Source organism: Morone saxatilis, unplaced genomic scaffold (assembly GCF_004916995.1).
Source record: "Morone saxatilis isolate NCDOM2014 unplaced genomic scaffold, NCSU_SB_2.0 Contig18, whole genome shotgun sequence".
Taxonomy (NCBI): domain Eukaryota; kingdom Metazoa; phylum Chordata; class Actinopteri; family Moronidae; genus Morone; species Morone saxatilis.
Window position 1 is genome coordinate 11,274,026 of NW_023339740.1, and position 12,976 is coordinate 11,287,001.

At 41.5% G+C, this 12,976-nt stretch overlaps 1 protein-coding gene across 2 annotated transcripts; it reads left to right on the plus strand.

Moving 5' to 3' along the window:
* Positions 1–195: 195 nt before the first annotated feature.
* mdm4 (MDM4 regulator of p53) lies at positions 196–5,396 on the plus strand. 2 transcript variants are annotated; one of them, XM_035661494.1, is made up of 11 exons: positions 196–387; positions 952–1,039; positions 1,134–1,208; positions 1,377–1,510; positions 1,617–1,666; positions 2,130–2,194; positions 3,366–3,462; positions 3,550–3,710; positions 3,875–4,072; positions 4,207–4,275; positions 4,371–5,396. In XM_035661494.1, the coding sequence occupies exons 2-11, from the start codon at positions 968–970 to the stop codon at positions 4,938–4,940; spliced, it is 1,491 nt and encodes a 496-aa protein (XP_035517387.1). In that variant the 5' UTR covers positions 196–387; positions 952–967; the 3' UTR covers positions 4,941–5,396. The 2 variants fall into 2 exon arrangements, with proteins under 2 accessions (XP_035517387.1, XP_035517388.1); XM_035661495.1 differs by having other exon boundaries at positions 3,890–4,072.
* The last annotated feature ends 7,580 nt before the right edge of the window (positions 5,397–12,976 follow it).

Consider the following 12,976-nt stretch of genomic DNA (forward strand, 5'->3'; position numbering starts at 1 on the left):
GATATAGTTACTCACCTGTAAATGTTCCCAGGTAATTTCCACCTCTCTAGGAACTATCTGTTAACATTAAAGCTCTGAATATAGACAGACAATATTGCATCACTGGAGGCTCATGATGCCACCTGACGTGCCATACATCCATCCACACTAGGGGGCGCCACACACTCGGCCTGTGTAGCGGTGCCTCCGGAAGTAGTGTAACCATATTGATCGTTTTGAATCTGTAGTTCAGCTATCGAACCTGCGTTCCAGTTAGTGAGAGTTAGCTAGTGATTAAAAGCCCACATTCATCAGTAATATGTCTATGTATGAGATGTTGGCCGCGTGTTAAAGCAGCAGTGCGTGTGGAGCAATGTAGCAGCGGTGAAGTAATGACAACTCATCACGGTGAGATTATTTTTCAACGAACGTATTGTTCAGGAAATAGCTGGCGAGCTAGCTGACGTTAGCTATCGTCAGCTAACACGTTTGCTGGTAACGACAGCGCACTAGTCACCTGCGGACGTTACCCAGATGTTCAGTTCACCTGCCAGTGGACAGTTGTGGTTGCAGTTGTGCTTTCATTTACACTCGGTAACGCTACACCAGTTTATCCAACGTTACGCTGGCTCGGCTTGCCAGGAATTGTGGCCTTGTTATGTGAAAGAAACAGTAATGGTGGAGCGGTGTACCGACTCCATCCAGACAGCTGTCGGCAGCTTATGTGGGCGCAGTCTGTTCAGCTTTAAACTCATTAGGCCAGCGACGTTTGAATCGCTAGATCGGGTTGACTTCGTAGGTGTTGCCATTACATTTAACGTTATAAAATAATTCAAACTAACAATAGTTTGACACTGTCACGTTGTTTTGGCCTCGTGGGCGAAGGAGTTACGTGACACCCGCGTTATGTGATGATATCGATTGGATTTGAAGGCTGGTTTGTCTTACATGTTAATAATTTGGGGGTTTCAGATTTTGTTGGGTTACTATGAGCTCTCTATCAGCCCAGCCTGCGGCATCATGCTCTTCATGCAGGACACTACCTGGAGAGGGAAATCAGGTACGAAAGCAGCTACTTTGTCTGTGCAATATATCCATCAATGCATATATAATTCACACTTGATTCTAAGTTGGTACTGTTGCTTCGACCCCAGGTACAACCGAAAGCCCCTCTCCTGCAGATTCTGCGTGTTGCCGGAGCCCAAGAAGAAGTCTTCACTCTCAAAGAGGTGAGTCGGGTGGGAAAAGTAGTATGCAGCCTGTTGTACTGGTTCATGACAAAGTGACACAGGAGAAGTGGTCATTCCAGGGTCAGCAACCCCTTACACTGTGGTCTTAGAGGTAAAAATGCCCCTCATAAGTGCTGTATGATCTCTGATATTCAGTCTTTTGTGTAGGTGATGCACTACTTGGGTCAGTACATCATGGGAAAGCAACTGTATGACAAGCAGAGGCAGCATATAGTCCACTGCCAGGATGACCCGTTGGGAGAGCTGCTGGAGGTGGAGAGCTTCTCAGTCAAAAACCCGAGGTATTTACACACACCAAACGTGGTCAACACTCCTGAATTATACATCTAAACGTATACACTGAAAATAAGGAAGTCTATTCTAAACTCTTATGTTCTCATTTTACAGCCCGGTGTATGAAATGCTCAAGAAATACTTAGTTGTGCTTGGTTGTTCTGGTAAGTGCCACATTCACTTAATGCTTTATTCATTCTTTATGAAAAATAATATTTCTGTCAGGGGGCATCATCAAAGAGCAAGCACTATATCAGTATATTCTGAACATTGTACGTTTGTGATGACTTGAAATTCAATTGTGTCTTTCTTCTCTTCCCCTTTGTGTTTGATGAATTCAATATTTAATTTGCATCTTTAACATGGTATGGTTGGAAGTGACGATCCCTGGGAATATGGTGATTATCTCACCATCATATTCCCTCTGTATATTCTAAAATCACTTTTCTTGTTACATACATTGTGAGTGCTTGTGATCTCTTGAGGATGCGGGGACCAGAAGAAAAGCTATTTTCCAGCTTGTCCTTAAAAGCCACAGCAGAAGGCCTTAGTGAGAGAGTGTATTATGCTATAATTAAAGGGTGGGGGTGTCCTTTTTTCTGTTACTGTGTCTCATCTGAAATGCAGACGCTGCAGAGAATCTTTCTGTGGGCCGTGAATGTGTAGAGGGCGGAGTGGAGGATCGTGGTCAGGTAAAGCTGAAGCATGGTGCTCAGGAGAAACAGAGACCCCCCAGCCTTTCTCACCTCACTACACACAACACTTGCGACGGCAAAGGGGCAGGGCTGAAAGGCTAAGATAAACTCTTTTGCTCATAAGCCATAACATGCACTGATTTGATTTGCCTGAACTTAGACCCGCAGGCCTTGGTGTAGCACCAAATCACAAAGACGATAAAGTGAGCTGCTGCCTGCTTGTGTGTAATGAGGAGGGGAGGTAAGGTCTGCTGTCTTCGTTGGTGTGCATTTGTACAGAGTGGCACCGTCTCTGTACAACCCCATCCTTGGTTTGGTCTGGTGGTATTTAAAGTATTCTTTTGTGATCCACCAGCACCACCCAGTGGATGGGGTGGGGCAGAGTCACTCTCTCTGTCTGTCTCAGAGTTCTCTTCTCTGCTCCGAAACTGGAGGATCACAGCTCCTGTTCCAGCCACAGGCCTAACAGTAACCTGAAACCTTTTAACCCATCCCCGCTTTCCTACACCCTGTTTTCCGAATCCCTCCAAAATCCACCTTGAAGCACCTACTGAGCGCCTAATTGTGTGTAAGACCTTAGTCTCAGCATTGTTGAGCTCCAATCAGATTTAAATTGAAGCTCTGATCATACTTTCAAATGTCCATTGTCATTGTTACCAGCTGTGATTAATAGTAAGCATTAGAAGATATCAGATGCCATCTTTAATAATTTCTTTCTGTTTTCCTTTCTCATGTAAAAACATCTTACAGTTAACAACTTACAAGAACATTTATCTTGTACAGTATATATATTCATGGACCATATGTTAAAAGAAGTCATTTAAATCCTGTGATTTAGTGTGCACATACTACACATTAAAACTGTTGTAGAGTTTTTAAATCTTTGACTCATTAGTTTAATCACTGTTCTATTCAGTACACTGGCTTTCCTACTGGCCCCTTCTCTATCTGTCTCTGCTTTTTTACCCTCCATACAGTTTTGGTTACCCTGTTATCTCTTCAATTTGTTTTGACTTCCCTCCCCGCTGGCCCCTACCCTAATTGCCCAGTCCCTTGTTCCCTGTACCACCACCCCATAACGAGAGGCCACCTTGAAAAGGAGCTGCGAATCCTCCAAGTACCCAGTTATGGCTCTGTGTTCTCATTTTTGTCCTTCCTCCCTCTGTAGATATGTGGAGGTGTGGTCAAAGCAGGGCTGGAGGCTGTCAGTAATGGGCCTCTCCTGCCGACCCCCTCCCAGAGACGACCTCGGGAGCCAGACGATGGTAAAGTTATTTATTACGGTTTCACAATATGACAGTATATACAGTCCTGCTCAAAATGCTGTATTTAAGCATTCAAAACCTCTACAGACTCCCTTGAAGGCCTGCCACGGTCAGCCTGTAAACGGCCCAAACTGGATGTTACTCTGGACGAGTGGGACCTCTCTGGCCTGCCCTGGTGGTTTCTGGGTAATCTTCGTAGTAACTACAGCCGCAGGAGCAATGGCTCCACTGACATCCACACAAACCAAGTAAGAAACCTCATGTGTAGGTAATCTGTTAACGTCAGTAACAGTGAGGTTCAGGGCTGAATTGGGAGGTTTCAAGCTTAAAAACAGCTAAAACAGACAAGATTACTATTTGACAAAGTGGCATGAAATGGAGTGATGAAGTGGTGGTCTGACTGATGTGTTAGCTGTCTCCTGCACAGGAGGAGGACACAGCTATCGTGTCAGACACCACTGATGACCTCTGGTTCCTGACCGAGGGCGAGAGTGAGCAGGTGAGCGTGGAAATGAAAGAGGCTGCACTGGAGGAAGGGAGTGCAGGGGAAGGGGAGGCTCTACCTGAGGATGATGATGGAGGAGGAAAGGAGGCGAAAGCAGATCGAGAGGTAGGAGTGAGTTTCAGCATCTTTATTGGTTCCAATCAGGTTCATACCAACCAATAAAGTTATTCATGTTTTACGGTTGAGAGTGAGGACACTGTTATGTGAGGTTCGATCAAATGTCTTGTATATGTATTTAGATGCAGGAGGAGCCAGATGAAGACTCGCAGTGTCTGAGCGATGACACTGACACAGAGATCTCCACACAGGTTGGTAGCATCTGTTGTTTTTCTCGCTGTATGTTGTAGTTTCAGGTTGTTGCAGCTGCAGATTAAAACTGAGAACTTTGTGTCCCCGTTATCAGGATGCGTGGCAGTGCACAGAGTGCAGGAAGTATAACACGCCTCTCCAGAGGTACTGTGTTCGCTGCTGGGCTCTACGTAAAAACTGGTACAAGGATGTCCCCCGACTAGCCCATTCCCTTTCTGTTCCTGACATCCCAGCATGCAGTTCTCTCACCACCCACGATGAGGAAGATGACAGCGACACAGGCATTGATGTCCCAGACTGCAGCAGGACAGTGTCTGACCCTGTCATCCTGCCCTCCCACTCCACGGCTGACCGGCCACTGCCTAATATGGTCACAGGGAAAGGCAAGGGGCCTTGGCCCTCCAGCTTCCTTAAGGATGAGCAGCTCTCAGAGGGGGACAGTCAGGAAAATCTGGGCATGGAGGTTGAAGAAGTTAGGCCTGAGGCACTGTTGGAGCCTTGCAAGCTCTGTCGAGTGCGACCGCGCAATGGAAATATAATACATGGTCGCACTGCTCACCTACTAACCTGTTTCCCATGTGCAAGGAGGCTACACAAGTTCCAGGCTCCTTGTCCGGGTTGTGGGAAGATCATTCAAAAAGTTATTAAGACGTTCATCCTCTAAATGGCACACGCACACATCTGTCTAGGCTCTGGGGACTTAAACAACACACATTTTCAAATGGTTTCAACAATACTAGCTGCATGCACTCCGGTACACACTGCTTGTAGAGAGACACGCAAAAAACGTGCACCTTAACCTTAAAACCTACACAGATACATGCAAAGTTTAGCACTTGGTAAAGCTTGCTCTTGGTTGCATGGTTTATTTTGAATCACACTGCCTCCGAAGTATTGTTAGGTGAAACACAAGAGTTTATCATACCAAATGTTTGTTTTAGTGCCACATTTAAATAAGGGACACACAAAGGCAGAAGTATTTATTTATTTATGAGAAGATCACATAAGGGTGCAGTTTGTGATATTATTTGATTTCATTGAGGCTTGTTTTTTCAGGCTGTGTGAATTTTCTTATTGGTTTTTGCATTGCATTTGTTAAATGTGCCATTTAAAAAAAAAACAAAAAAACTAGTAATGCTTGCTTTAGTTTTGTTAGTTCTGTTTGATTTTTGTTCTCCACAGACTCACTTCAGTCATCTTGACTGAAATGGAAAAGTCAGTGCAGGTATGTCTTTACAAGAACATTTCTTGTATTTCTTCATTTTCTAGGCCATTTGTCTTTTTTTCACCCTTTTTATATCCTTTTTAGGTACTGTGGCCCTGATATTTGAGTTATGAAGACAACATTGAAGGAAAAACAAGAAAGGGTCTTAAAACCATGATTTTATTGTCAGCAGCTGCAGCTTCATGAATCCACCTAACCTTTTCTTTTTAAAAAGAAAGTTCTCTCCGCATTAGTGAATGTACTGTTAAAAAAAACAAACAAATGTGGTGGCTTAAGTCCTGTTTCTCTCTGTTTCTAGAATTGAATTTAACCTGCTTGAGAATGCACAGCTGAAGTATTTACTGTAATTTTCTCTTGTGGTAGTAATAATCTGATATTAATATGTATTCAATATTTACAGTTGCCAATCCTCTGACAGTTATGCCTGCAGTAAGTTATGTCAGATAAATGTTGGTTAATGTTTAAATGTTATCATTCAGAAAGGGCACTTTACACCCCTTCTTGAGCTTACGATGAATGAACAATTTCTGTATATTTTGTATTTAAGTTATTTATGAATCTGTTTTGATTGTTTCGATAACCACCTCTATTGAAGCAGAAAAAGGCTGTACAGTATTTGTTACAGCAAAAACAATTTCTTAAAGTTATACAGAAAGTCTTTAAGGAAACAGGCTAAGTTACCAAATGTAAACTCAGTGAAAATGACTGCATAGTACTTATTTGGATTTTGGGGACTTGATTTAAGCGTTACACTGCCATGTAATGACGTTGAACTTTAATTTGTATATTATAGATTTTATTTTGATGGTTCTGCAGTATTTGAAGATTGTATAGCTGCAGTATGTAGATACTATTTACTTTAATTGTGTGTATGAGCTGTCTACAATACAGTATCCTCTACAATGCTCACAAGTAAGATGTCCAGTGACCGTAAGCATTTAAATCTTGGCTCTGCTTAGCGTAGAGGGAATATTATAGTTCTGCTCTTTACTTGCGCTTAATCATTCTGCCAGCAGGTGGGGAGAAGTCTCACGATTGTATCTGGTGCGCACAGAAGCTGTACAGTACCAGTTATAACGTGATGCATATATAGAGCATGCCTCCTGTCGTGAGTAGAGCCAGCACTGAGTTGGTGTGAGAGCTATATTAGCTATATAAAAGCTATAAAAGATTAATGTAGCCTGTTGTAATTATCACCGCCATTGTGAGTCAAGATGAGACAAACTTCCTCTAAATACAGACCTCTAAAAATGGCTTAGTATGTATTATACCATTAATACTGTTTCAGAATGACTTAATTGTTGCAATTATTGACATTAAGACGAATGTACTCAAACAAGGTACAGCTAATATAGTTGTTGTTTTTTTTTCTACTTGTCATGGAATAAAATAAGTTGTTTTGTAAAGCAATAAAGAGTTGGGACTTAATTGTTTAATTTTGTTCACTAGGTGTCCACAGGGACAGTTGATGTACAGTACCCACTGGTGAAGGGAGCTATGTGTGGGTGTGGTGTGTGTTTTGGCTGAAGAATAAGTCATTGTATGACAGCCCAGCTGTCATGTGTCCTCTGCTTCTTGACTGGGCTCCAGCACCTGCAACTCTCCTCTCTTTACTCACCATTATGCTTACTTGTGTCTGTCTTATTTTTGTCCTCTTGTCCAGAAGTGGGACAGACACCCTACCCTCTTACTGTATGTGTTGCTGTCACACTGGTGCAGCTATGTTACCCCAGGGTGTTATTTAGATAACTTGTTAGGGAATATTTCCGGAGTGTGGAAAGTCCCCTGTGAAGCTCTCCGCCATCTGAAATTCACATTCCATGTACAGAATAGCTTGTACATTTCCATTAAATATGAATACTTGCATACAAGTACAGACAAAATTATTTATAAATTCCTGCATTAAAAATGTTATGTGAGTAAAAGTACTTGAGTATTATCAGGAAAATATTCTATATATATATATGATTTTTTTTTATTCAGTAAGTATCAAATATGAAAGTACTCATGGCAAAGAAATTGCTTCGTATAAGACTGTAACTAATGGCTATTGTCATTATTGATCTGCTGATTCTTTTGTCTAGTTTGGTTTATAAAAAATCACAAAATAGTGAGAAACATCAACCAGAATTACCCAGAGTAATCTTCAAATGAACTTTTGTCCAACCAATAGTCCAAACCTCTAAATGACTCAGTTTATTGTAATTTTAAGTCAAGGAAACCATGAATTCCCAGCAGATTTTTGACTAAAATAGTTGCATTGATTCCATCAATAAATCAAATCCTTTCAGCTCTAATTTAATATACTGTTGGACAGATTAATACAGCAATGCATCCTATGTTTGACCTCTATAATCTTTTGATGTACAATTTTAAAAAAGTGGAGTAGCAAAGTCTGTGTGTGTAACAATTAGGAGGGTCTATTGGCAGAAATTAAATATAACATTCCTCAGTGTACATTGAATAATAAAAATATAAGAATTGTGTTTTCTTTACCTTAGAATGAGCTGTTTGTATCTACACAGGCAGTGGGTCCACTTACCTGGATGCCACCATGTTCCTACAGTAGCCCAGAATAGACACTGGCTCTAGATAGGGCTTTTTGCGAGTTTCATTGCTAGTTTCTCCTACACACTTCAAAGGCGAACAGTATTTAGTTGGTTGCAATATGCAACTTCACCGCTAGATGCCACTAAATCCTACACACCTTGAAATAATGTACTTAGTTACATTCCACCACTGGCAAATGTCACATAGTATGGAGGTAGGTAACGTTAGGTGTTGCTGTCCTCTCTGTGATTTTCACTACAGTATGAAATGCTCCCGACAGCCATGCTAAAATGCTTCCCCTCACTCTGCATCTAATTCAAGAATGGCATACTGCTTTGTCCGCGGCGTCTGGCACGTCACAGAGCGTAGAGACAAAGAATGGCATAACACCCCTGGTGACATGGCACCCAGAGCTTGGCAGCTCTAGTATGGCACGACTTAGGGAGTGGTAGGGGATCTGCATGTTTCCATGGCGACAGTACCTCCATCCCAACGTCCCAGAATAAATTAACACATTCTCCCTTTATCCCCTATGGCGTATGCAATACTTCCTAGAGAGAAAATAGTTAGGATGGAAGCTCTCCGTTGAACATTGTTCCCATATTTCTTTCCATATTTATCATTTCATTGCTTCTACTTTTTTGTTCTTGTACGTTTGAAGCACCTTTATAAATATACGTAATATTTCTGTGCCACTCTATTCATGTTCATCAGCATACCTTCAGGATGGCGAGCCGCAGCCTGTTTACCCTTTCTTGCCTTCTTCTGGTTGTGTCTGGATAGCTGTAACTGTATCTGTGTGGCCAGGACCTTTCTTTACACACACACACACACANNCTCTCTCTCTCCCATACACACACACACACAAATACACACACACACTTACTTTCCCTCTGTTGTGTCCGACTATTTGGTCGCTCCAGAAACCAGGCCGCTAAATTTGTCCCACCGGTGACATGGGAGAAGGTCAGTGGAGCCAGAGAAAAACAAAGATAGGGAAATAGAAAAAGGCACAAAGACTTTCAAAATAAGAGTCGGAAAAAAGTGGGGATGGGGCAGGTAATGACAGATATGTGACGCATTAAGATGAGGTTTGAGGAGAAAGATATTAGAGCTTTTCTTTTCTTGGACCCACAGCAGGAGGCCTGATATGGAAGATGATACTGAAAAGCTGAGCTGACTGGGATCAGGGCATAGTTTCCGCATAGCCATACACTCAGATCTCACAACACTGCAGTCGTATACACATGACTGGCCTCAGACAGGATTCAGCCGTGTCTCCCAGAGGAGATATGCTGATTGTGGTTTACACTTGGGCAACATCAAGGTGTAAATTGCCTTCAAATTAAACTGGATAGATTTTATGAGGGCCTAGCTTTAGCCTGTCAGATAACTTCCTGATGAACATAAGTGAAACTGGCAGCCTCCAAAAGATGGATGCTGTTTGATTTCATCATACAACTTGTGGCATTATTGGACTATATGTCATGTTAATAGTCTGGTTGTTTTGTAGCAGTGGACCAAAGGTTATTAACAGTAAATAACTTTAGGGCTACCATGTGCTGCAAAGTATGTTAGTGGGAAGTGGGTTATGTATGTAGGTATGAGTATGTATGGTTGTTTGTCCATGTGTGCTGGAGCCTCGCAGTGAGTGGGATGCCAGTGGAGGGAAGGGCAACGGATGGCTCAGGGGCTCAGTCCATTCCTGTGATTTAACATGATACCACTTGCACTAAGACTGCAACAGCTGCGTATGCACATGCCGGCCATTCTGTTTGTTGTAGGGGATTACACTGCGATAAAAGCCTCAGTGAGCAGCAGCATGGCTGGGCTACACAACTACTGTTTCCCCCCTGACTTAGAAAGCTTTCTCCAGGCCTCCAGAGCCCTGTGAAAACACAGGTGGGGGCCCTTCTTTCTGAACAGGAATGAATGGGAGTATTCTCCTGATGATTAGCTTGCATCGTAGTAGTGTCACATCACCTTTAGACATCAGTCAAATGGTACGGCACTGCAGCTTATGTAAGGTTCATTACTCAACAGAAATAGTGGGCCATAGTAGAGTAGTAATCAGCTCTGACAGCTCCCATTCATTTACTTCAGAGCAGATTGATTTGCTTTCATTGTGTTGTGTTGATGATCATCTGGGAGGAATACACTGCTTTGTCATCTTTCACCATTAATGTTGTGAAGTCAGTATGAAATCACCATAATCTGAAAGAAGAGAGCTCTGCATCGTGGAGAGTGAAAAACTGATATCAAAGGCTTCAGTAATGGACGTGCAGTTATCATGACGACAAGAGAAACCGTATCTGAGGCGACACACTCTGGCATCTGTTGCTGTCACTATGGTGACCATGTTCTCTTCAAAAAGCACTTAACCAGTGTATACCATTGTTGCTTCAGTCCAGACATGAAACTAAACAATGTATACCAGGAGTAATACACAAACACTCCAACTTAAACCCAGAAACTAGACACAATTCCTTCACTTGTTCTTAGCTGTTCATTCTCTAAAACCTGTACCCATGTCCGTGTTGCTCCCGCCACAACCATATTTACCACACATGTAGGATGTAGTAGAGGGTAATCAAACCTAGCTACACTCTATATAAGAATCAATCTTTACATAGTAATCAAGTATATGTGTACCTGTTTAGTCAAAACATCTATGGTCATCATTTATTAATCCAGTCACAAATGTATATTCACTGAAATCATACAACTGTACCATCATTATAGTGATAATCTTCATTTAGCCAAAGAAAAATACTTTTATATAATTCCTTTAAAGTCTTTACTACATATAGTCTGGACAGACATGTAAACTGCACCTTAATTGGTTGGTGGAGGCATACAGCTGCTAATTTCCCCTGTAAATTGTCCTGAATTATACATTTAATTAATAAAAACCTTCAAGAAAATAGAGGACATGTAAAATAAAAATCAATACAATATAAATAATAAATAAAAATCACTAAAAACATGTATCCCATTGAATGCAGTCTACTTCTGTGGTTATTGTATATTATATTGTATCTCACTGGATAGAAATCCTTGTTTATCCACCTTTAACACTCCTTTACTCTTGTTATGCTGTTCTCTTCTTACATGTCTGAGATTTCCCCGACTGCGCTCAGATGACAGCTCTCCAGGTCAGTGATGATCTTGAGGCTAACCTGGGGTGAGGAGGACTGATCCCTCCTCCCTCCTCCCCCCTGCTCAGCTGTCCCACAATGTGCTGCTGCTTGTCATTGAGGAGAAGTGGAACAGTGTTGCCAGTGACAGGGCAATCCCTGCCACACACAGACACACACGAACATGCAAGCGCACACACAAACACAAAATGTATTATTTGTATTAATAGTATTTTTTTTCAGTGTAAATAATTTGGCCTCTACAATTTAAATCACGGTTAACTTTGTTTCAAACTACCTTAAAGCAAATTGAAGGTTTATTGGTGTTTCTTTAAGATCTCTACTATTTCAATCAATAGATCTGATCTGTTCTTAAGAATAAAATCTAATTTAATTATAGATATCAAAATACATTTTATTTTCTCTTACAGGTGGGTGATCAGGTACAAACGGCTAAAATATAAAATAAAAGAAAGATCAATGTATCACTTGAGTAAATATTTGATAGGATCTGTATTTTGTTAGTCTAGTTTCAACTCATTCAATTGGCTTAATCTGACTGAATTTAGGATTAAAGATACAGGGTGTACAGTATTTGCATACAGTAAATAAATATCCAATCTCAGTTGGTATACTGCACCTCAAGTGTTCACTTCAAAATGCTGAGAGGGGACTTAAAACAAGACATGAGTGTGTGCCTGAAACTACTACAAAACACACACACACACACACACACACACACAGTTCTCTCGTTCTGCTGACAATGGGTTAAGATGACAGAGGGTTATGAGTGACTCTGACACACTGCAGACCCCCTCCCTGCTGTACCCCTGAGAGCAACACAGGCGTCTTTGTACTCGCTCCACCATCAGTGACTATCCATCACAGACTAACCTGACAGCCCACCGCAGCCCTGCGCCAAGCCTCGAAATCTGCACTCTGCCTCAACCTCAACCCGAGCCCACAGCCCAGGACTAGACCACAATCCACTGCCAGCTCCTGCCAGACCACTGCCTGGCACCTGGTCCCAGAGCTGACCCCTCTGTCTGTATCAACAAGTAATTTCATCTTACATTGAGTGGAATAGTTTCACTCACCACCGCCAGGCAAAAGATTTTAAGCAACCCATAACTCTAGTCTAAATGTAATTGTAAATAATAATGTTAATTTACTAAAATTAGGAAATATAAGTAACCTAAAGAATAGGTAAAGTATAGGAATGGGTAAAAATAGGAAATTAGTGAAATGAGAAATGTGACTTTTACTTGCAAACAGCCTGCAGCTTGATGACTCTAATATAGCAGACAACGTACGTCTTGCTTGTTAGCACTTTTTGTGTTTTTACTTATATTTAGGCTTCCAGTGTGCCTACCATTAATAAAGTACTAATTAAGAGTCCCATTAAGATGTGAGAGCTCTCTAAAAGGCATTTCTATTTAAACAGCCCAAGATGCTCATCATATCAGTAAATTATCAGCCTGCAACAGTGAGAAGGTCTCATTACTCAGAGGAATGGAAGTTTGTCTTACAAAGAACTGAAGAAAAAAAACTGCACTGTGCTCTACTGTACACTATCACATGGCATAATTGGAAAATGGCACTCTTCCTATTGTCCTTACACCTACATACTTAAATTTATGTTCTAATACTACCATTACATTTTAAATATCATTGCTTTAATCAAAAACATTGTTGCTCAAATGTTTTAGCTACTGTAATGACAGTTCAGTGACGCTACAGCTGTGTACAGTACATTATTTGCAATATGACAAAAGCTGTAGCCAGCTA